At 36.5% G+C, this 24,613-nt stretch overlaps 2 protein-coding genes and 1 long non-coding RNA gene across 11 annotated transcripts in view; 2 read left to right on the top strand and 1 right to left on the bottom strand.

Annotated features, from left to right (window-relative positions):
- Positions 1 to 24,613, bottom strand: part of LOC108658058 (uncharacterized) — a 59,910-nt gene that overhangs the window by 9,774 nt on the left and 25,523 nt on the right. For 4 of the 9 annotated variants that reach the window (XM_030384854.2, XM_030384853.2, XM_030384856.2 and 1 more), the window contains exons 2-5: positions 16,213 to 16,994; positions 4,186 to 4,767; positions 1,290 to 1,669; positions 173 to 1,205 (exon numbers count right to left, since the gene is read on the bottom strand). In XM_030384854.2, the coding sequence (XP_030240714.1) occupies positions 173 to 1,205; positions 1,290 to 1,669; positions 4,186 to 4,767; positions 16,213 to 16,464 (2,247 nt within the window). In that variant the 5' untranslated portion in view covers positions 16,465 to 16,994. The remainder of the gene's footprint in view (positions 1 to 172; positions 1,206 to 1,289; positions 1,670 to 4,185; positions 4,768 to 16,212; positions 16,995 to 24,613) is intronic. The other 5 variants (XM_089256896.1, XM_089256894.1, XM_030384863.2 and 2 more) reach the window with 3 other exon arrangements.
- LOC149091700 (uncharacterized) lies at positions 1,074 to 1,792 on the top strand. Its single transcript, XR_016196350.1, has 2 exons — positions 1,074 to 1,215; positions 1,283 to 1,792. It is a non-coding gene; the product is annotated as an uncharacterized LOC149091700 (long non-coding RNA).
- Positions 12,725 to 13,834, top strand: LOC115562782 (fibrinogen-like protein 1). The gene is made up of 3 exons (XM_030384870.2): positions 12,725 to 12,874; positions 12,935 to 13,599; positions 13,675 to 13,834. The coding sequence occupies exons 1-3, from the start codon at positions 12,800 to 12,802 to the stop codon at positions 13,772 to 13,774; spliced, it is 840 nt and encodes a 279-aa protein (XP_030240730.1). The 5' UTR covers positions 12,725 to 12,799; the 3' UTR covers positions 13,775 to 13,834.

Raw genomic sequence — 24,613 nt, 5'->3', positions numbered from 1 at the left:
TAAATTAATAAGTTACTTTATTAATCTTATGATTATTGAAGTTTTTTCTAATATGCAAATAGTGCAGTATGCTGCTCTCATCTATGAATTTAGTCTATGCGATACATCGTTTCATAGAAAAGTATTTGCTATCGATTATGCTTATTAGTCTAATAGTTGGAGCTGTTCTTACATGTGAAGTTTTCCTTATATCGCGCCAAGTTTCCTCAACAGCAATCGAATGCCGCTTGCTCAACTGCTCCGTTTCGCTGCTGATTGCCGGTTTTCCCACCTGTTGCTGTCGGCCAAAGTGTATTATTGTGGAGCCGGCTCCATTTGCAGCCGACGTTGCGGTACGCTCCGTGGGCGACCAGTTGCCCAACTGTTCACCCGAACGACCCAAGCCGCTGTCCGTGGAGGCGTCCACACGAAAAATGCTACGATTTTCGGGCGGGGACATCTTCTCAAAGCCGTAAGACTTGCGACGCGAATGCCATTCACTTGAATTGTTGTCCTTTGGCCGCTGACGCGTCTCCAGGCTGTGCGTATTGTGAACCGGCCGAAAGGCGGATGGCGGCGGTGGCTCAATTGTGGCCGGCTGCCTGTTGCTGGCCTGTTGGTGGTGCGCAACGAAATCCTCTTTGTAGAGGCTCTCGTCCGACAGCTTCTTCAATTTGCCGCGTATCTCTTGCAGCGAGGCGGCAGTCAAAAATGTCTCACGTTTGGTTACCAGCGGCTTACTCGAAGATTGGGATGCGTTGCTTGCTGCAGCAGTTGATGTGTCGTTTGCTGCTGCTGCCGCGGCTGCTACCGATGCGGCTGTTGTGTTTAGTATGCTGTCCAGGGCTGCTAGATCCACGTGATTGTTGCGCATGGCCGTATTGAGCCTGCGTCCGTTCTCCAGCTCCGCCCGGATGCGGGCCACACTTACCGAACTGCTGGGCAAATCCAATGGCAATGGTCTGGGTCGGGATTGTGTTTTATTGTGATAGTCCTGCGACTGAAACGAGCGACGCAGTTTGCTAACGCGTCGCCAATCGCCGCACGGCAATTCCTCCTCTCCGGTCTGCTGCTGCCAGCAATCGTTGCTGAGATCATCCGTGGATATGGAACGGGAACGCTGCAGACTGCCAAAGCTGCTGTTGTTGCTGTCCCTGTTAGCTGGCAACGGCGGTGCATAGACCGACTGTGACACCTGCTGGCGACGCTGATGCCGTGCGCTGAGCCTGCAAGCAGGTAAGCAAATAATGTCGCAAATGAGCAAATTGTATTTTACAAAGATTTCCAATTGAATCTCTGGCAGCACTTACCGCAAATCTTCATCGATGGAGGTGGCATCGTCATCGTTATAATGCCGGAAACTTTCCAAATCACGACGCAGCGTTGGCGTCCCCATAGCAGCGACGTCAGCAGCAACGCCCACGCGACGTTTTTGGCCGTTGTTGTTGCTGTTGTTGCTCTGACCATATAAGTCAGCTTGCTCGAGTCGCTGGGGCCAAGTTGATGATGTTGCTGGAGCTGCTGCTGCTGTTGCTGTTGCTGTTGCCGTCTGTCCAACAATTGCATGTAGGCTTATTTTGCCCGCATTTCTGTGGGTGTTGTTGTTGCCAGCTGCTCCACCCGCTCCACCCGCTGCAGTTGTTAAATTCGAATTGTTGCTGCTTTGGCTGGAAATACTTGAACTGCTTTTCTGTAAATGGCAAACAAACAAAACAAAAATATACAGATTTTGACGCATTAGCACGACTGAGTGCACTCTGAGGGCTGAGCGGCAGTGTCTGTGTCTTTCATAAGGAAGTTCTTAAAAAACAAACTATACGAGTGTATTTCCGCATTATAAGCTCTTAAGATATGATTGATTATGATTGACATGACTCTTGGACTCTTGGACAGCTGGGCAAATGGTTGAAAATACTCGGATCTTATAATAAGGAGATAGAAGTGAGTTTTTACAGTATTTATTTTAAAGTTTTAATTAATCTGATTGATTTTATAGGTGCATAAATATTAACCATGTTATCTAGACAGATCATATTTTTGGATATCTTGAATAATGAGATTTTACTGCTTAAGGGAGAGCTCTCTCTCTCTGTTAATATATAAAAAGGATGAATTAATGAATGAATTATTCAATTCATTAAATTGAATAATAAATAATAAATAAAAATAATTATTCACAACAGAATCATTAGGAAGTGGTGAGTTCTATATAATATTTAAAATTATTACACTAAATATTTTGCTGTTTTCAGATTAAATATTTATGGCTGAGTAGGATATTCAAAAGGTAAGTGCATAAGACAATTTAAGGCCTTAACATTGGGGGAATCAGTCCATTTCATACTCATATACATATGTAGTGAATATATATTTTATTTAATAATTTATTGTCTTAATATATTTGCTATTTCAAATATATTTATACCGTTTCATTTTAACTAATAAAATATTTCCCCGCATGTCATTTCTATTCCCGCATTCTCTTCGTCTAAACGAATTCCACATAATTTACAATAAAAATAAAGAAATTTTCGTGTCAAGATTTATGGGCATGGCACTATTTCTGGTGGGCGTTGAGTTTGGTTCGAACATCATCGCGTCTCGTCTCGCCTTGTCTGCTCCCTTTACCCCTTTCACTAAATTAAACACTTTTTGCTGTTCGTCTAATGACGAAGTCGCGACTCGATTCGTCGCGTCGCATCGCATTTTGCCAAGAATTTCCTTTGCGGTCATGACCCAAATGTCTGCTAGCCAAAATGGTTCGATTGCCGTTAATAAATTTGACTTAAGTGCTAAATACTTAATTGAGTTTACCGATTCAAAATGAAATCGATTATCGATTTGTTGCCAGGCGTTTCATTCTTGACTCACATTCGGAGCGTGGTCGTCTGGCTCTAGTCATGATCTAATGATCTACGGTTTTTAGCCAATCGCCAACCGGAATATGTCAGTATGTGACATATTTAAATATATATGTTATATAATATATATAATTTATTTTCTGTATTGATTGTATGCTCTGTGATCTGTTTCATTTAAAGATTTGTTGGGCTGTCGCAAATTTAAATGTTTAAACTTTGAAGCAGGAAACATATCTTATATAGTTGATTGGACATTAAAAAATAGTAGATGTATTAAATATAATAAATATAAATAAAAAAAATATAAATAAAAAAAAAAAATGAGTACGACAAATCAAAAAAAAAATAAAAATGAATAATAAAAAAATTTCAAAATTTACTTTTCTTTAAATTTGTATTGCATTCACAAGTTCCACAAATTTTTGTAATTAATTTAATTTTTTAAGATTTTTCAACTGACATTAAATTTAAAGTACATTTTTCGTAAATTAAAAAAACTTGTTGGGCAAAATTAAAAATGTTATCATATTTACTTTAAACTTTTAAGATGCTTCGACATATTTACTGAATTACCTAATAATATAAATTGCTTATTAACAAAAAAAAAAAAAAAATGTATTTTTAAATACATTAATCTATATAATTTAAATATTTAAGTTTTTTGTCTTTATAAGAAAAGCGTTGCCTGGCTGGAATAACAGCTCTTGGCAATGTGCATGCTAGCTCCTGGCCACGCACTCCCGACTAGAGGTTTTCCGATTGTTATTACTTCTTTATAGCTCACGAAAATAACCTGCTATTATTAAAATAATAATAAAATAGTTCCTTATTTCCTTATTTGTAAATGAGATGATTTTTTGCTGCGCGATTTTATGTTTATCATTTCTGTTTAATTTTTTTGTTCGGCTATTTATGTAAAGATCATGATTACCAGAGAAAAAAGAGCTTTCCATGATTTCCCTAACTCGAGTTTTTCTCAAGCCAAAACAGATCGTTAGGCGCCATATTCGGTCATTGCCATGGCCGGGATCGCACAGAAAGAGGAAGCAGAAAGCAACAAAATGAGAGAAAAAATTGGAAAAACAGAAGCAAAACAGAAACCGTAAAGCAAACATCGCCGCATGCTAATGAGCCGCCAAACAAGCGAATGAGAAATGACGGCCCAAAGCGGCGACAACGACGACGACTACCGCATTTGGTGGAGCCTTGGCCAGGCATAGGCATAGAGCATTGGGTCTTTGTGTTTTTTTTTTTGCGGGATGTTGGGGATGTCTGATGGATAGGTTAGATCTGGCTGGATGGCTGGATGGTTGGTAGAGTGGGCGGGCGGTTAGGCACAACTTACCATTAGATTGCTCAATTTCAAACTTGGCGCTGTATCGGGTAACAAATTGTGGCCGAGTTTGTATAAATGACCGTCGTCTCTATCGCCGCCGCCGTCGTCATCGTCATCAACGTCGTCAACGTCGTCGTCTGCTTGGCCATTAATCACAACAAAATCAACATGATCATCAACCAGCTCCTGGCCATGGCCAGTGCTTGATGTCGATGGAGTCGTGCATTCGTGGACGACGCCAGCGTCGCTGCCATTATGTATGCTATACTCATCATGATCTTCATCATCATCATCGTTGTCATCTTCGCTCAGCTCACAAATGTCAACGCCTTGGGCAGACCGAGGCGCCCATGACGCCATTGGCGCTCTGCTGCCGCCGTTGGTGGTGCTGCTGGTGGTGGTGGTGTGCTGCTGCTGCTGTGTGGTTGTGGTGGATGAGGAGGTGGACCAACGGGATGTGGATGATGTCTTTTGTACTGTCTGTGTGCGTATCACCTGCATGGCGCCATTGGCGGTGCGCAGCACCTCCATTTGCTTGCGCTGTGTGTGCTGTGTGCCATTCGGCTGTGAGATATTTTGGGAATCGGATATCTACAATATCGCACGAGAGAAGCGGGGGGAGAGAGAGAGAAAGAGACACAGATTGTTTGGATTTGAGTGACAGTAGGATTATGTGTATGTTGGATATAGTATTTGGATAACAAGGTCTTAATTAATTGTATTACTTGAGTTTGTTTTAGTTTGAGTAGTGAGAGTTGTTGGCATGTTTAGTAGGTCAGCCCATGTGGCCAATTGGCTCTCCGTAACATCGTATAGCTAAAACTATTTGATTATGCATAAGTATGCGCTTATTTAGCAATCATTGATCAATAATTTGAATTTTTATGACTCCAAAGAAGGCGAAAGGTCGTTTATTTACAGCTTTTTTTTTTTTTAATTAATTGAAATAAATACTTTGAAAAAGGCGAAGCTAGGAAACTAAAAAACTAGAAAATTTATTTCCACAGCTTTAAAAATATATATTATTTTATTTTAAAAATTTATTGTATTTTACAAAAATATATAAAAATATTTTTTGTATTGCTTTTTGAAAAAATTTATTTTTCTAATAATTCATAATTTTTCATAATTTATTTTATATTGACTTTTGCTAGCCCTTTATCGTGTAGCACACAATTAATCTTAACAGATCTGTGAAATTGCATATTATGCAATTTAAAGATGATTTTAGGTGTATGTTAGACCGTAAAATAACAACAATTAATTGTACATGGACAAGCCAAGCACATACATATAACAATGTCTCTTAACAGCCGGTGTGCAAATGAGGCTGTCAAAAATCGTATGCAAGTTTATTAGGTGTGTCTAATGGGGCGTATGCGTATTGATGTATGGGGCATGGGCACGTGGGAGAAGTGTTGTCAGCTGTTGAGCTCCGAAATGAGCTGAATTGTGGATAAGGGAAAGTTTTAACAGACTGAAATGTGTGAAACAAAAAATACTGGAAAGGCGGGCTAGATTTCTTTGGGTATTTCCACTAGTATTTTTTCTGTTTGTAAACAATTTCTACAAGTGATTCCTACAATTATTTCTTCTAAGTATTTCCTCTAAGCATTTCTCTAAGTATTTCCTCTAAGTATTTCCTCAAAGTATTTCCTCTAAATATTTCCTCTAAATATTCCTTGTAAGTATTTCCTCTAAGTTTTCCTTCAAGACTTTTCTGCTGAACGATCACACACTTCACTTCACTCTACTGCACGAGTGACCTCCACCAGGCGACTGAAGAAATGGTGCAGCTGCTGCCCTTTATATAGGTCGACTTATAGTCAATACGAAGTCAATACGAAGTCACTCTCTAATGTGCCAGGGAGGGCTCGTTGCAATCGAGCTTCAAGTGACCAATGGGAACACTCTCTGTTGCTGTAAGCATTTTAGCTTCGGTTTACTTGAATTTAAGGCATACTGCTCTATATATATAGACAACTTAAATGATATTCTGTGGCATATATAAACAATATCATGTAGTTCTTCTTCTTCTCTTGTTTTGTTGGGTAGACACAGAGAGGTATAGAATGAGGCAGACAGAGTGCGAGAGAGAAAGAGAGAGAGTGAGAGAGGGAGAGAGAGAGAGAGAGAGTCAGAGTGAGAGAGTGGGAGAGAGAGTGAGCGAGAGAGAGAGAGAGAAAGGAGAGAGGGAGAAAAGAGAGAGCGAGAGAAAAAAAGAGAGAGCGAGAAAAAAAGAGAGAGATGCGAATAGATATTTGTTGGCACACTAACAAGCATATTTAATTCGGATTGCCTCAGTAGCTGCTCAAGAATGTGTATGTTTGATAAGGCCAAAGTTGTTATGCTAAATAGCTTATATATATAAATATTTATAATTTTAAGATGGCAAAGAAAGCAGTTTCTTTGCTTCTATAATTCTCTTAAGGGCGAGGATTTCAGCATAGTCTGCCTCATACAATATCACATTTATTTTCAAAGGATTTATTATCAACTGGCAACACTGCGGGGCGTGGGCAGAGACGTATTTAGGAGGGGGCGCGGACGCGTGCTTGTCGCTTTGTTAGCCAATACACTTGAACGTCAAGTGTTTGCTTTGGCTCTTATCGCCACAGCTGTGCGCGCTGTGTTGAACACGTGACCAAAAGCGAGCCACTGCACCCTTTTTGCTGTGTGCAACAATTAACAGTTGGTTTGTAGATCGTGCTAGCTCACATACACACACGCACACTTTGTGACTGGCCCCTAAGATCGATTGTGGCAATCGATTATGTCGATGATTTATGGCATTCGAATTTTTTGTATTAGGGTTCAGTTGGGCATATTCGTGTCAATGACCAAAATCAAATGCATTTTCAATGCTCCACTTCCATGCAAATGCACAACAACAACAACAACAACAACAACAATTGTCTGAGTCAAACACCAAACATAAAATTTGATTACAACAACAACAACAATAACAACAAAAGCGGAGAACAAATGTTCTTTGTTACATGAAACCACAGAATAAACCACCATCGATGCTGTCAGTGGCTATTTGTGGGTTGACTCATACACTTTGTACTCACTGACTAACACAAACTGTGGTTATTGTGGTTACATTGTAACCACCAATGTAATAATATGTGAATTTAATATTTTGCATTGCATACCAAAGATTTATGATAGTCAAATGTCTTGATTTCAGTATCATAAATGTTATTATGCAAATCAAATATTTCGTTTTAGACAATATAAAAAATTAAACTAGTAATGTCTAAAGACCTAACAAAAGTTTCTAAGGTAAAAGAATAATTTATTAAATTGCTAAAATTTGTGTTATATTTTAAAAAGTTATGTAACTATTAAATAATGAAAAATCTGGAGGTATAAAAATACTCTTTAAATAAGAGAATGATTTCTTCTTTGAGAATTTAATAACAATTTTTTAATCCGGAGAAATTAGATTATTTTTTAGTCTGGCAATAATATAACAAACTCATATGCTCTACAAAATATTTTTCAGTATTTTTATATATTTTTTTAGTATACAAAATTTGTGCATATAATTCATAGCGGCAAGTGATTTATTTTATAAATTCCGGAACAATATATGAAGCATTTTAAACCTATAAATAATAATAGATTTAATTTTCAATTGACTTTTATACTATTTTTATTTAACAAAATATTAATGTTTTTTATGATTAAATTAATAATAAGTATTTTGTTTGAGAATTTATGTTTTTAGTTATAAGATTCTTATTTATATGAGAGTGCCAAAGAATTTGAAGCCATAGCAAGACTTTTTCCATCAATTTAAAAATATTATAGATTATAAGTTAACATGCAAAGGCATTCTATAAAAAAATAACAAAGAATATACTTCTAATTACTCTCTTAACTTTGGCTGTCTCTGCCAGTTCTCTACCATAATTTGCTAGCTCTAACTTTAAGGATTTACTTCAATCACTTTTGATTGACTCTCTGAGCCATTTCGATGCGCTGCTGATTCAGTTCATGCAGACCGCCGGCGACTAATGCAAATGCATAATCATTTTGACGGCTCCCTACGGACACACTCATCCTTGAGCAGCAGCCAAGGGTATATATAGGAAATATTCGAGTACCCAGAACAAAGTTATCTGGTACGAAACACAATTGCGGTGCAGAAAATAAATTATAAGCAAAGTTTTGAACCCTTGAGGCGATGCACGTTCAGTCCGCAGAGTTTCTCACGCCACAAATGCAGACAAAAGAGAAGACTTGTCTTAAATCTCCTTTTGGCCATGTAATACATGCTGTGAGTGTTCAAGTGTGTGTGTGTGTGTGTGTGTGTGTCTATCGATGACCTCTTTTTGGCAGCCAGGCAGGCTGAGTGGAATGTATGTGTAGGCTGTGGCTTTATTGCTTGCCCGCTGGAGAGCTTCATGTGGCCCGAGTTGGCCTGGCCTGGTTTCGCTTGGCAGCCGGTCTAATTAAGCTATGCCAATCTGCATGCCTGCTGAAATCTCACACTCCCCCAGGGGGAGTCTGCTCTAATCAAGGCGGCAGCAGCAGCAGCAGCTGGCGCAGAAACAAAAAGAAAAAAAAACAGCAACGTTTTTATATATTTCGCTATGGCCAAACAATCAGGGAATCAGTGTCATGATCTCGAACTTGAGCCCCCATGCGGCTGACTAGCTGTTTGGCTGCTTGGCTGATAAAGCCAAGATCCCGCGCCTCGCATAGCCAAATTGAAAAATGCTCAATGGCTTTATGGCCTGCTGTCTGCTGTCTGCCGTTGCTTTTGCTTTTGGCTCAAAGTCAAGTTGAAGGTTCAATGAAATGCGGCAGCTGCAAAATGCAGCGGGCCGCGGGCCAAAAGACGTTGCCATGCTCTGAGACGCGCATATATTACAAGTGGATACCCAGAGCCCAAAAGTCGTGATGATGTAGACGTTGTACACGCTCTTGCTGTTCGCTGCTGCCCGCCTCTGCTTCATTTGGTCTGGCCTATGCCAAAAAAAAAAACCTTTATATATACATATATATATATTTTCGCCCGTTCCATGCTTTAAACGAATTTAATGATGCTGCCCGCAACATCGTCGTCGTCGTCGTCGTCGTCGTCGTCGTGGCTGTCTCTCGCCATAAGATTGACTGTCTATCTCGGCTCATGGCCCGCTCTGTCTATGCCTTCTGTCTGTCTCTCAGTCCGTCCGTCCGTCCGTCCGTCTGGCTGTGTCAGTCTTTGGCCTGCCATATGCTCCATGTCTGCGCATGCATGTCGCCTTTTCTGGCGGCAGGGCTTGCACAGATCGCTGCATAGACATGCCAAAGCGTTGACTCTTTTTATTTTTAGCTGGCACTGACTTTGCCTGCACAGTGGTGAAGCGTGCTATGAAAACTCATGTAGAGATATAAAAAATTTCAAGAAATAATTTTTTTTTTAATCATAGGTAAGAGGTTTTCCTTTCTGAGCTAAAACCCCTATTCAAAAAAATTGTTCAGTTGAAATTTAATTAAACTTAATAATGACCATAACATTTGTAATATTTGCATGTATTAATATAATTAATTAAGAATATACTATATATAAAAGAATTATTCAATCATTGGTTTTATTTATTCTTCAATTTATTTTTATTTTTATTTCTATTTTTATTTTTATTTTTTTTTTAGTTTTTAAAACTGTTGTTTTTATTTATATTGCAATAAAATTAGAATATAAATTAATATTTTGCTTTTTTGATTAATTAATTAATTTATTTTTATCAAATAAAAAAAATATGTACATATATATATTTATTGTTATTCGAAAATAAAAAAAGTTTAATTGGTTAAAGTGTACATGGATTAATTGAGAATTAATTTGATTTTTTGTATTTGTATGCATTATTTGATTTGCTAAATTCTTTCATTCTTTCATTATTTTTTTTATTTTATAATTTTTATTTTTATTTTGTTTTTTTTCATTAGTTATTATTGTTTTATTATATATATATATATATTATTGTTTTTATTTATTAATTTATTTTTTATTTTATTGTTTTAGTTACTCAATATTTTTTTTATTCATTTATTAATTTATTTATTTATATAAAAATTATTGACATATCGAGAGTCAACTAAAACTAAAATTATATCCTACAAATAATTTTATATCCTACATTTTTACGATAGTATCGCCCGATGGGGACTCCTTTATATATTTACAATATAAATATTTCCCCTAAGTTTAAGCCTACTGTGCGGCATAGTGCATTTTAAATTGGTTTCTGGCTAACAATGGCCATTTTGTTGGCCATGCTTGGGTCGAATGCTGTGCGCCTCTTAAACGCTAATAATATACATTTTTATATGCATTATTTCTGTCACGATCTCGTTGGCTTTATATCTCTATAGAGAGCAGCGGCAGCTATGTATGTACGTCTATGATCGTGTAAGTACCAAGTACGAGTGCGAGTACGAGTGCGAGTACAAGTACTTAGAGCTTGTTTGACTATATCGAGTCAAATCATATGTGGGCCCTCGCTGTTCATGACCGCATCATGGCCAAGCTGTGGGCAGTGCTCAAATGCACAGAATGCCAGTGTGTGTGTGTGTGTGTGTGAGCATGTGTTGGTATTGGTGTTGTGCACCGGAAATTAACAACTCGCGATGCTTAATTGTAGCAAGACACGTCAGTTGACATCCTCAATTAGTTGCAAGGTAATTTACGAGCCACTCGCCAGCTGAGCAGCGGAGCAGCCCAACAAATTCCAGCAGACATTGCGCTCGCCTGTCTTTGCCTGTTGGCAACCTAGTGACCCACAAAGACGTCGCTTGGCATTGGTTGTCTGTACCGTTAGATTGCATTCGGGCTGGCGATGCCACATGCCACATGCCACGGCTGCCCCAACTCTGCCGGCACCTCATGCTGCCGCTGCTGCTGCGGCTGCTGCGAGAGAAATGTAAATTTTTCGTACAACCTATCCATAATGTTAATGAAGACTCGTAGCTCAGTTTCGTCTAACGGTGCTTGGTGCTTGGACTACTCGGAACTGGACTGCATCTGCCCTGGCACAAATCAAAGATCGCGATCCATTCAATTGAATTTGCTGTCGGCAAATTTGCCTTTGACTTTGTCGGCAAACAGACACAGCGGGCACAGAATCTACATTGATATCAATTCGGCCGGGGAGCCGAAAAGCCGGGCAATCAAATTTGTGAACTGTGCGACTATTTAAATTGACCACTGAGAGTGGCCTCAGCAGCAACAAGAACTATAGCTTGAAGTGGATCGGGATCTGGATCTGGTCAGCTTCACTGGGATTCTCTTGATTGTTTTCGATTCTATCGATTGCCCACAACAACAACAACAACAACAGCAGTAGCAGCAGCAGCAGAGGCAGCGGCAACAGTTGGCAGCAAAGTTCAATCGCGATAAATTGGACGAAATACAACTTTCAGCCAATTTTTGAATACCCTGCAGTCATGTGTTGTAATGCAAAAGGGCATATAAACTGCGAGTGAGGGAATGTTACAATCGATTGCCAATGGGCTTTGTATATTTACAAAATATCAAATATTTTTTTTATAGAGATTTGGCAAAATGTAAAATGTGATGGCTTTTTAAAAAGTTGAAGATTAGCTGATGTACGAAATGTAGCCTGAGGTCGCTGCATTAATTTAAGTATATATTTATAAGATATACATGTTTATATGCGATATTTTCAAAGAGTATTGGCTATTTAGTTAGCTATGCAAATATATTTAGTTTTCTTTAAATTGATAAAAATAGGAGGTGAATTGAAAAGATTGTATGCCAGCAAAACCCAAATTTTTATTGAGACCTTGATATCATTATTAAATATGCATTCAAGGGCGATTTAATGATTTTTGCGGTTATTCCATTTAATATATATTTAAATTTAAATATACATTAATTTTTTATAGCTAAAAATCTATTAAAATTTATTAAATATATTAAATGCATTTCTTAACTTTTTCTAGTCTGCTTAAAGGAAAACTGCAAAGCCAATCAATATATTTATATTTATTTTGCTTTATTTTGGCCAAGATAAAATATAAAATATTAATTTTCGACAATTTATATATAGCTCTGAATTTACGTATGAACATTTAAATAAAATATGTTATTTGCTAAACTACCTGCACCTTATATACATATATCATTGAAGTATCTGTATCTGATACGTCGACTACATTTCTGAGAAGACTGATAAGAAAACAGTAAAAATAAGCAATATGAGCCTTGCTCTCTAATATATCGGAGCATACAATTCCTAAAGATATCTATAAATATATAAATATCTATATCAATTAAGTTAAATACAAGTGAAATTTTCGAAGAATACAAATAATTTTAGTTAAACTAACATAAGAATATGCCGCAAAAATATATAAATAAATTATATATATACATATGTATTTCCTAAACATAGTTCAGCGCAAGGTCTTATGTAAATTGTCGAAGTCAAGGCTTATAAATAATATGTACTCTAAACAAACAATACAAACTGAATGTTAATTTATGCAATTGAATCGAAAGTGGACGCGATGAATGCGTTTATATAGCACGTTTAGCTTATATTCTAAATTAGTTCAAATTCGTTTCTTTCGGCAAGTGGTTCGCAGGTAAAAACAGCAAAAAATGTCAAAAAATTTAATTGCATTTTGTTTTTTGCTGCTATCGCCGCTGTGTGTGGTCGATTGTGAAAGATTGCCCGTGAGTTTTGCTAGCTAATCCGTCTAACTTCCTAGCTATATAGACTTTATTTCATGTTAGAAAACCTATCCAAGTCTTGAACGTCAAATATCGGCGTTGCAAACCGAACTCGAGAATAAAGACGAATTAATAGCAATGCTAAGAATCAAAACGCTTAACGAACAGGAAAGAATCGCCGAGCTAGAGAAGAAACTTGATGAACTGACGCAGTCGAGCAATAAATGCCAAACCAGCAGCTGTCTGTGCAAATCCACAGAGTTGCATGAGATCAAACTGCCGGGCAGGGAACCCTTTCAAGTGTCCTGCGACTCGAGCTTAGTGGATCCCGGTTGGACCGTTATTTTGCGTCGCATCGATGGTAAAGTCGATTTCAATCGCAATTGGCGAGAGTATCAGCAGGGCTTTGGTGATTTGCGTGGCGAATTCTTCATCGGACTCGATAAGCTGCATCAGATAACAAATTCGCAACGCCACGAACTATATATATATTTGCGGAATGAGCAGAATGAAACACGTTTTGCGCGCTACGATAATTTCTTGATTGCCGATGACAATGATTCGTTTCGAATCAAGTCGCTGGGCGTCTACTCAGGAGATGCTGGCGATGCCATGGCTGCCCACTTGAATATGCAATTCTCAACGTTCGATCTGGATAATGATAATAGCAATAGGAATTGCGCCGATGAAAATAGCTCCGGCTGGTGGTTCAACAATTGCTATCAGTGGTATGTGTGTAGGCGGGATATTTAATTCTATAAATTATTTAATTTTTTATATATATTTTTTTTGGGAATTTTTAGCAATTTGAATGGACTCTATAACAGTGGCTTCTATTGGTATAAATGGCAAAGGAATTTGCTGAAATTTGCTCAAGTCATGATTCGACCCAAAGAGCAGTAGAAGGAAGAGTCTTGAATGAAAACTAAATAAATAAATAAAAAATATATAAAATAAAAAAAATCCTTAATTATTCTGAATTTTTTAAACTACGCTTGCGGCTCAAGATATTGAAAAAAGGTCGAGTAATTGGTGCACAAAAAGTCTATGAACTGATTCAAAACAGCTTAAAAAGCAATTTAAAAAGTTTCCTATATGTGTTAATTATTATCAGAATTCCTATTGAGCTGATCTCAAAAAAACAGAAAAAAAAAAACCTGATACAGGTTGTTCACATTGGTGAGCTGAGATGATGTCATTGCATTGGCATGGCTTAGGGGATAGATAAAAAGAAAGAGTGGGAGAGCAAGAGGGAGAGGGAGAGCTTAGTGTTTTATAGAATATATCATAGTACGACTAGCTCTAGTTCTCTGCTCTTGAGCCGCACAACTTGAGCTTGACCACACGCACGACTAATGGCAACTGGCTCTCAATCATACGCTACACTTCAATACTCAATGAGCAAGCATAAAATTTGATTGTTGCTGTTGCGTTTTGCAAATTCTAGAGCAATCGATGTAGGAAAGACACAAGTGAAATTTGAAGAGCGCGCATTAATTACCAACGCTATTCAGAGAGTTGTGCGTGTGTGTGTGTGTGTGCGTGCGAGCAAAGGTAACCAAGCAAATCAAAACAAAGGCAAAATAAACACTTGTATATATATTGAACGGACTTGGACTTGGCACAATTATAAAATGCGAGAGAATTTCGCATTTATTTTTATTTAATTTTGTATTTTGCGGAAAAGTTGTGTCTGGCAAATCGATTAATAAGTGGCACATCGTGTGTTTATCTGGCGTGCAGCTTGTGCGTGCGACCGTTTAATTATGGCCGAGTGGAGATGGTCAACGCTGATGCAGTTAGAAGCCGAGTTGGCTGACACACAAAAGCCTCCAGCCATCCGAACACAAAGCATCCAAGTCTATGTTAGCTATGCGTAGCTAACGGTTTGAGCCGCATGCCCAGTGGCATCAATAGAATCTTTCGGCTTAGATAATTGCCATAATGCTTAAAACTGTAAAATCTTAATTGTAATCAACGTTGGCGAACTGTTAGCCAAGTTGTCTAACTACTTTCGGAGTCCATGTGAAAAGTTCATTCTAGAAGCGCCTAAATCAAATTAAATAATAATTGAAATTCTTTTTAAATATATGTATATATAGACAATTTTCAGCTCATTCTAAATTAATTTATATTTATCTTCCAATTTGTTTAAACAATAGTTTTTATATATCCTACGCTTATTGAAAACTATGAAAAACCTTGCAGTTCACTTAACTCTCTCATGGCTTTTATTGCCTTCCTTTTGCTGGGCGGGCTGGCACAGCATCATCCGCTTTGATAGCTAAATAAACTATTAACTGATTAAAATCGAAAGGGGCAGCCAAGCCAAAACTGTGCAATCAAGCTCAATCACCCAGATGGGCCAGCCCGTTGCGGAGTGCACTAAATTAGTAGACGCCTCTGCATTTAGAGTGCTATGGCCCGAAGCGTGCCTTTCAATTTCATTTAAATGCCTTTGCTGCCCATTCCTGGCTAAAAGCCAACAACGCAGACTGTAAACAAAAGCTGCAGGAATTAAGCCTTCAACTAGGCATCAATCAGCGTTCGCGTAACGCACTATACACTGCGAGAAAATTGTTCCAGGTTTTGAGGACAAAATAGAGTATTTCATATGATTTGATAGATCGTTAAATATGTTTTTGGGGGCAACAATAAAGCTGAACAAAATTTATGGGAATATAATACATATAGATTTTTCAAACAAGAAAATTATTATTAGAGTAAAGTCTCAATGAATTATTTTTAATTTAATATTTTTTTATATAAAATACCTTACAGTTAAAAAATGTTTTATATTGTTTTAGTTAAATTTTAAACCATTTCTAATAAGTTTAAAAAATCATTAGAATGACCATAAAATGATTGAATAATTGTAAATAAAAATATATTTGATGTAAGCAATTATTTGATTTAAAAAAAATATATATTTTCCGAAAGAGTTAAGAATTACGTTTTCTGAAAATGGAAAAACTGTATTTTTTTTCTCACTTATTTTATTTTAATTTATTTTTTAAAATATATATCTATATATTTTTAGATAAAAAAAAAAAACAAACATTAAAAAAACCTTTGATAAAGACATTTGGGTGTATATTTCAACAAAAAAATTATAGATACTGAGCCTTAACAAAATAAAATAAATTTATAATATTTTATTTCAACAAAAAGTATTTCTTTTTTGGCCCAGAATAAATCCTAATTTAAGAAACGGCCTTTTATTTGTTTTCTGTATTTTTGCAAAACTTAGCCCAAGTCTTGTGGAGTAAACTTAATTTAAGCAATGGCATTTTATTTTTGTGTATATTGGCTTTCGTGTGCTGGTTGTCTTATGCTCTTACCTTGCCATAGCTGTTCAGTGGTCCATTTATCCAGCGATCTGCCTCCAAGCGACCGCTGAACAGCGCTCCAGTGTCCGGATCGATGCGTTGCCATTCACGCACCTCGCGCTGAAATGGTGAACGGGAACCGCCGACGCTGCTGACGTTGTTGCCACTGCCGACAGCAGCACCAGCACCGAGACGATTATGATGGTGGTGATGATGATGATGATGATGGCTCTGACTGTGATTGTTTGTTGTTGCCACTTCCATGTTGTCTGTCGTTGTTGTTGTTGTTGCTATTTCAGCTCCTTTCGTGCTACTGTGCGCTTTTAATTTGCACACTCGACGCGCTCGAGCTGCTCTTGACTGAGAGTTGTTTATGGTATGCTTTGTGGTTGGAGGGCAGCTCTAGCTGCCGCTGCTGCTGCTGCTGCTGCTGCACTGACTCCAGTTCTCTAGCTCCAGTTGGGGCCCCTCAGTCTATTCGCTTTTACCTATTTCAAATTATTATTTATTGTTATTATGCTACCGTCTGGCTGCCCTGCTACAGCCGTTTTCGTTACTAAATTAATGGCAACTTTAATTTATTATCATCATAATCATTTTCTCGACGTTCTAGCCTAGAAGCTACTGTGCGCCCCGCCCCCAGTCCCCCTCAGCTGCCATGCTAACTATGATAATTTTCTTTGCTTTTCCTTTTCTTTCTTTGTATTTATTTATTCATTTTTTTTTTGCACACTTTGCTGACTGTTTGCTTTTATTTTTGTTGCCGTATGTGTGTGTGTGTGTGTATGTGTTTGCTGAAATGACAAGAGCAGAGTAGAAAGAAATTTTCGTTAGTTAATTATATTGCATAGTGTGAAAATGTATATTATATATTGTTGTTGTTATGCTATGCCGGAAACCGAGTGCCTTGAACTAACAAATGCCTCGAGTGGAGAGCCGTGCAGATTTCTAATTAAATTTGCGGCCAACGTCCAGCGGATGTGTTAGATCCAGAGGCGCACGTTGATCTCAAGCATGACTGTCAGTTGAAGCTGTCAGCACTCGGCGGATGTCACAGTCTATTTCCGCCTGTAAAATACTTGTACTTCTCTCTCTCTCTCTCTCTTTCCAACTGCTCATTCTCTCTCTTGATCTCTCTTTCTCTGTGTTGATTTAAGGTACTTAATTGAATTGGTTTTTGCTGGTTGGACAGTCGGGCGAAGAATCGCCTGTCCAAAATACCAGCACATGTCGCAATGACAGCTCAAATCCATTTATTATTGTCAAACTTGCGCAAGAATTTCATTTTTTTTTCTATATGTGGTCAACGACATCGTCTTGCCCCATGGGTGTGCATTGGCACAGTGGTTTAAGTAGAATTTTGTAAAATTATAGAAAAAATATAGAACAAAAAGAAGAATACAATACTATTTTCTTATTTATGTGGATTTTATTTATCATTCTTATTTATTTATTTACTTTTATTTAAATAGTGTATTTTTAAGTGTATATCTTATTTATTTCTGAATATTTATTTTTCTTTTATTTTGTTCTATTTATTCATTTTTCTTTTATTAATAATTTATTTTTTAATGAGTTTTTTATATATTTGTTTAATACAATTTATTATCATTTTAAAGAATTTATTTTTTATTTATATTTATTATCTATTAATAAAGTCATAATCTTTGCCCAGTAAAAATTGTTTCTGTTTTTTTTTTTTTTAATTTGTTTAATATTTTTTTTTTTTTTTTCATTTTAAAGAATTTTTTATTATATATTATTCTTATTATTTATATTTACTTATTATTTTTACTTAAATATATATATATATATTTATTTATTTATTTAAGTGTCTCTTAATTTTATTTCTATTTACAGTATAGTCTATTTATATCCCATTAATTAAAATATTTTTTAGTATTCCATACCTAAGTGTTGTATAATTTTATATGAGTGAGTTGCTCACGATTCGTCCCACTGTGCGCTGGCACTGTGAAAACAAGTGTTCAGGTGGCATTAACACTGAAACGCCAGTTTGACTAAGTAATAAACCGAATTTAGCACAGAAACCGACTAGGCGCTGCGCTCACTCCCAGACCCACTTTGAGCACCAGTTGAGCGAACGCTCCTCTCGCTGCCCGACCCCTGCTCAATTTTCCGCTGGTCAAGTTTAAGGAAAAGCAATTTTACTGCATATTTTATGGGAGAGGCAAAGACGAGGATGCCGGTGCCGATGCCGATGCCGATGCCGCACTAAATAGTAACTGTTGTTTAGTTTTTCTCTTTGGTTTTCATCTCGCTGATCTTTGCGTGTGGAGTGGCGTGAATCGGTGCTCAGGCATTAACTTCCTCATATGTATATGACGCGCATTGGCCAACAAAACACCAATAAAATGGGCATGGAAATAAAATAAATTGGAAATGAAATAAAATGTGAAACTCGTTTTCGCCGTTGAACTTGCACTCGTTTCGGTTTTTGGCCAAATGCGTTGTGCTCTAGTCTCTTACTGCAACACTTGAGCCAAGAAATAAAAGTTGTTGGCTGAGAAAAATGTGCTTGGAAATTGTATTTTTGTTGCTGTTGTTGCTGTTGTTGTTGTTGTTGTTCGCATTGCACTATTTCACTGGCGCACGCAACTTGGCCAAAAGACATTCACATTCGGCGAGTGGACACGTTTTGCCGGTTTTTGTGTTTTGTGTGTTTCTGCTGTGTTGTGAGCCGAGTGCGAGCAGCTCTTGATTGTGTTAATTAAATTTTAATTATGCGCAATTATGTATAATTAGATCGCATACGCCGCATGCTGCTGTGCACCGCGGCGTTGCCAATTTACTTATTTCCCGTTGTCTGATGCCCAGCTAATCGCTGGTTATTCATTTCTCAACCTTATCGCCGCTGAACTTGTCAGCGTGCAGGCAAAAGAAAACAAAAACAAAAAGGTTACAGTCAGCTTAAACATTATTTAAACAAATTGTATGCATTAGGTAGACGAACGTGTATTAATTGCTGACTGCGACCTGGACGCCCAGACTATTTGGCTAAATGATAGGGGCTACTTGAAATGAATGAATGTGTGTGCGTGTGTGTGTCTGTGTGTGTGTGTGTTGAGTTACATTCTAAAATATATTTATGGCTGTCAAAAAGTTTTTGTTAAACTTTTGTTTTTATCTGCAATCTGAGTCTGATCTATTGAGCTGTTAACTGAGCGAAAGTCAGTTGATCTAGATATAGTATCGTTGTAAAAGTAGATATATAGTGAGATAATTTAAAGAGACTTTAATTTAGGCATTAACTTATAATTATAACATATTAATCTGTCTGAATATTTTGCGCTGCTGTCGATTTATTTTATCTGTGCTCTTTGCATCTATACAATTTAACATTTTGGTATAATAGATCTGATAAAACATACAAGTTTTGATAAAAAAAAAAATATTAAAAAAATTAAAAATATAATATAATGTAATGTAACAAAAATTTTACAATTTTTTCCTAATTGTATATATAAATATAAAAATATATACAAACATAGTATACATTATATACCACATTTGTGTTACATGTAATACTAGATTCTTATGCATAGATCACACTGGACAGACATCGAGAGATAGATAGAGTAAGAGATAGAGAGAGGGAGAGAGAGTGAGTCGTGTAACCCATAAAAAAAAACTTCCCAGTTATGTGGCTTTCAGTTCTGGGCTATGTAACCGCAAAGCCAGCTGGGAACCACTGGCAAACGTGAGACGTTCAAGACTAGTTGGTAAACATGGCTAGCGGACCTTTTATGAGCATGTGCCGCGGCTATTGCGAAGGTCAGTGCGAAAAATAATCATAATAATATTGCGATGAATTTCTTTCTCCTTGTAAGCTGCTATACTTGCATATATATATTATATTATTTTTACAGTTGGTTGTAGACCGCAAAGCAATAAGGCAAAAAAAACATTTGTTTTTATGAAAGTTGCTTTGGGTGGGAGATATATATATACATAAAAGTATATATGTATATCTATTTTTTTTTAAATCTTTTTATTTTCATTTGCATACCAAATGCGATGAGTAATTGTTGTTCAATTGAAAAATTTGACTCAAAATATTGTTATTTATGTAGGTTAATCCGTCTTTTTAGGTTTTTTGTTACATTTGACAAATTAATACATAAAAACCTTAGATATTTGTATAGATATGCATGCATGTGTGTGTATAGATATATATTGATTGATTTATCTGTTTGTTTAAAAATAGTTTGGCAGCGTGGGCTGACTCTTGGCCATTTTTATTTTTATACGCAGGCGTCTGAAGCTGGCATTGAAAGTGCGTAAAAAATGTTGAGCAAAAACTGTAAATAAAAAGTGGCAAAAGTAACCAAAAATAATTGTCTTTTGCAGTGCCTGCGGCTAAAAAAGAATCTGTTTTTTGTACCAATTTATTTTTTGTATTTGATTTTTGTTTTTGTTATGTTAAGCGCGTGCGCCACGAATGACAAAAAAAGAATCGTGCAACAATTGACCGAAATGCAAATCTCGTCTTGTTTGCAGTTCACTTGTCGGACTCGAAGATTTGCATAATTGGCGCGCACAGTCGTGTGTTCTTATTCGAATGTTAAAACAGAAGCACGCGCGTGTCGCACCATGCGTCAGCTTGACAGCCACCATAAATACTAAAGACTTAGGCAACAAACTTGATCGCAAGTGTGAAAAAAGAGAGCAACATGCAAGGCAACAGCAATCACAACTGGATATAACATGCGACAAATACAACATAGCATAACCATATATCACTATTTGCTCAAGATTTGTCGATATGATAGTTCGATTATTTTAATTGCATTTGTGAAATGTCTAAATTGTTTTTTTTTTTTTTTTTTTTTGCTTTGTTTCGTTGTTGTATTAGATATACTAGATTCATAATAGACTATGTAAATATATGGATTGAGTTCAATGGATCTAGAAACCATTCAGTGATTGATAGTTAATGTTAATCAATTTTTCTTATTATTTAGGTGAAGACCAATGACAAATAAAACATGAGCTTGAAGAAAAGTACGTAGAAGTTAGCATTGGAAAAGACCATTTGGATATTTATAATTTCGCATATATTACAAAATTATATAATTCTTGCTTGATTAGCTTCGATAGCTCTATCTATCTTATTCTTTCTACTTGATCTTTAAACCTCTAAGCGAGTTTGAATTTTATCTGTAACATCTGTAGCACGCACAGCTCTACTCAGAGTTAAGTCTACAATACCCTCTCTATTTCCCAGAAATCTGTTGAAAGTTATTTTAGGCATGAGTTGTTCATCTAGAGTATATTTATTTAATAGAAGCGGCTGGGCGTATAAATATATAGAAGAGATCTAATTATGTATATTCCTCAGCTAGCCAAATAACAAATTTCTGATTCTTCTTCAGAACTCTTTAAGTGTTGTTTATTTATTTAATTTTTTTCTATAAAAATAAACGTAAAATTAATTTTTTTTTTAAATTTTTTATTCAACTGTTTATTTTATTTTTTTTTTTTTTTTGCTCGCACATTAAATAAAACTTTGTTCCTTTTTTTTTTTTTTTTTTTTGTTTGTTTTGAAGTTCAAGTTTCTTAAAAATCTTATATCAGTTGAATAATCTCTCAGTAAAGAATAATTCACTTCCTTGCTATGTCGACTTTTTTGTTTTCTTCATTTTTTGCCGCTTATCTGTTCTGCTTTCAACATTAATCTTTGACTTCAAACATTGGCCGATTCTTATACATTTATTTCAACAATATACTGGCATATGTCTCAATTTTCAGTATCTGAAATCTATTTGATATTTGACTCAAGCTTTCAGCACAAACTATTGCAACAATTCAATTATAACAAATACTTTTAGATAAAAGTGCGGCACAAAAAAAAAAGCAACGCCCCGCATTAAAAATGATAGAATTATATATATGTATAAATATATATGTATACATAGAGTCAGACTGTATAGCTCTATGTATATACATATATATAAACCACAAGCTTGTTGGCAATTTGTGTGTGCTTTGTGCTTCCGTCTGCGTCATTTTATCCATATTATAAATCTAACTCGATACGAGAGGCTGTGCCGCTTTTGTTTTTGTTGCTTTTGCTAAGATGTTTTGTTTGCGGCTGGTATTTTTAGTTATTCTCATTCGGGTTTGGGAAAAAAGTATATTGGCTTTGTATCACAATGAATAAGACTTGAAAAAATAATTATTTTAAATATTATTATCTCATGTAAACATTATCGATGCCCACGTCATAAAGTAAGATTTCGGACAATGCATTAAACTGATATATATTTTTTTTATTCATACTTATTATTATTATTATTTATTTATTAGATAATATATAAAAAAATATAAATCTAAAAATTATTAAACGTGCTAGCTACGAGGGCCATCGACGTGAATGTTGGAAGTTAAATTGGATGAAAAATATTACAAAGATTTATAAACTTAACAATTAAATTAATATTTACAGCTGTAGGTTCGCTAAGTAGTGTGGTAGGAGGTGTGTTGCCGAAGAGTCTTATCCTCTCCCGTTGGTAGGTTGGGCATTGGTCAAGTATATGGTCTACCGTTTTACGTGTGTTGCTGTTGTTGTTACAGCTGCAAAGAGGAGGCGCAGAGCCCGTAAGTAGGTGACCGTGTGAAAATTGTGTGTGTCCAATACGCAGACGAACAAAAGTTGACCACTCCTGTTTTCGGGTATTGGGGGGATATTTGCTGCTAAGTCCAGTAGCGTTGTACGTTTTGTAGCGATGGTGGAAGTTATTCCAGTCGCATGAAGTTATGTTGGCGTGCCGAATAAGTTGTAAGCGGATGTCAGTCTCAGCTAATGGAATATGCATGATGGTTGGATATTGTGCAACTAAATTAGCTGCTGTATCCGCGTTTTCATTGCCAGGGATTCCTTGGTGACTGGGTACCCAAATAAGCACAATATTGTTTGCGATGCATAAGCTGCGGATGTCACTGATAATATCGTTATAGCAGTTGAGATTTTTTACTGCAGTTAGTGTGGACAAGCTGTCTGTGCAGATAATAAATTTGCCTTTGTTTTTCTGAGCGAAATGACAAGCTTTTAAAACAGCAAAAGCCTCTGCCGTGAAGATGGAGTAGTAATTTGGAAGTAGGCCGTGGGCTATGGTAACATTTTGATTACAGACCACTGCAAAGGATGTGTAGTCTCCAGATTTCGAAGCGTCTGAGAACAGCCAGGTCCGGTTTCGGTATTTATCTCTTTCCTGTCGATAAAGTTGCTTGAAAGTATCGCTGCTGGTGTTCTTCTTTTTATGGGCGTGGATGACGAGATTGATATTAACATCTTCCAGTAGCCAAGGGGGCTTGCATGGTGGTTTCTTGGGATGACATGGTATGAGGATATTTGACTTGCGTAGGATAGCTGCACATCTTCTTATAGTGGACATTGTTTTGTAATTTTTTTTGGCTGCAATAGCGCTCTTGAAGCATTTTAGTAGTAGAAAATTTGGCGTGGTGCAGAGTTTGGCTAAGAGTTTTGTTGTAGATACCACCAACCTATCTTTGATAGAGGGCAGTCCAGCTTCCGCAAGGATACATTTGATCGGTGAGGTTGGATACGCATTAATGCTACGCCGGACGGCTGTGTGGTATGGAGGCATAATTTTTTTGAGGGTGGAGTCGGAGCAACAACCGTAGATTGGCAGACCATAATCCAATTTGGAGAGGATAAGAGCTTTTGTTATGTATGTTAGCGTGTTTATATGAATATTTGAAAATTTTGAACTTAAAAATTTAATAATATTTATTCTAGATTCTAAGTTTGATCTTAATTCTAGGCAGTGTTGTACAAAATTAAAGTTCTTATCAAATACAATTCCAAGTATTTTTAGGCTATTAACTAACTCTATATTATTATTATTAAAGGATATTTGTCCAATGGAACAATTACGCTTTCTGCAAATATGCAGTAATTTGCATTTTTCTATTGAGAGGGTGGCACCCGATAAGTCTCCCCACGTTTTAATATCATTAAGGACTCGGCTAAGAGCGTTATTTGCGGCAACAGTGTCTTTTATCTTCGTATAAATGATAGCATCATCTGCATATGCTGTGAGTTTTATATTTTTGTGATTACGAACAATCGAGTTTAATTTTTCAAAGGCGATTATGAATAAAGATACCGAGAGTGGGGAGCCTTGTGGGATGCCGTTGTATAAGCAGTAGGTATTTGATAACTTATTATTAACTCGAACTCTAAAGGAGCGTTGAGCCATAAAGGCCTTTACTATATTAAAGACCCTTGGACCAACTTTCCATAGGTCAAGTTGATTAAGAACAGCATGTATACCAACGCGATCGAATGCCTTTTCGAAATCAGTTCCCAAAATGGAGACATGATTTTTTTCTGAAAGGGCATCCGACACGAAATGATGGATCTGCA

Source organism: Drosophila navojoa, chromosome 3 (genome assembly GCF_054131105.1).
Source record: "Drosophila navojoa isolate 15081-1374.11 chromosome 3, UAZ_NAV_1.0, whole genome shotgun sequence".
In the NCBI taxonomy this organism is placed as follows: domain Eukaryota; kingdom Metazoa; phylum Arthropoda; class Insecta; order Diptera; family Drosophilidae; genus Drosophila; species Drosophila navojoa.
The sequence above is the reverse complement of the archived record's forward strand: the minus strand, read 5'-3'. Positions and strand labels throughout refer to the sequence as shown.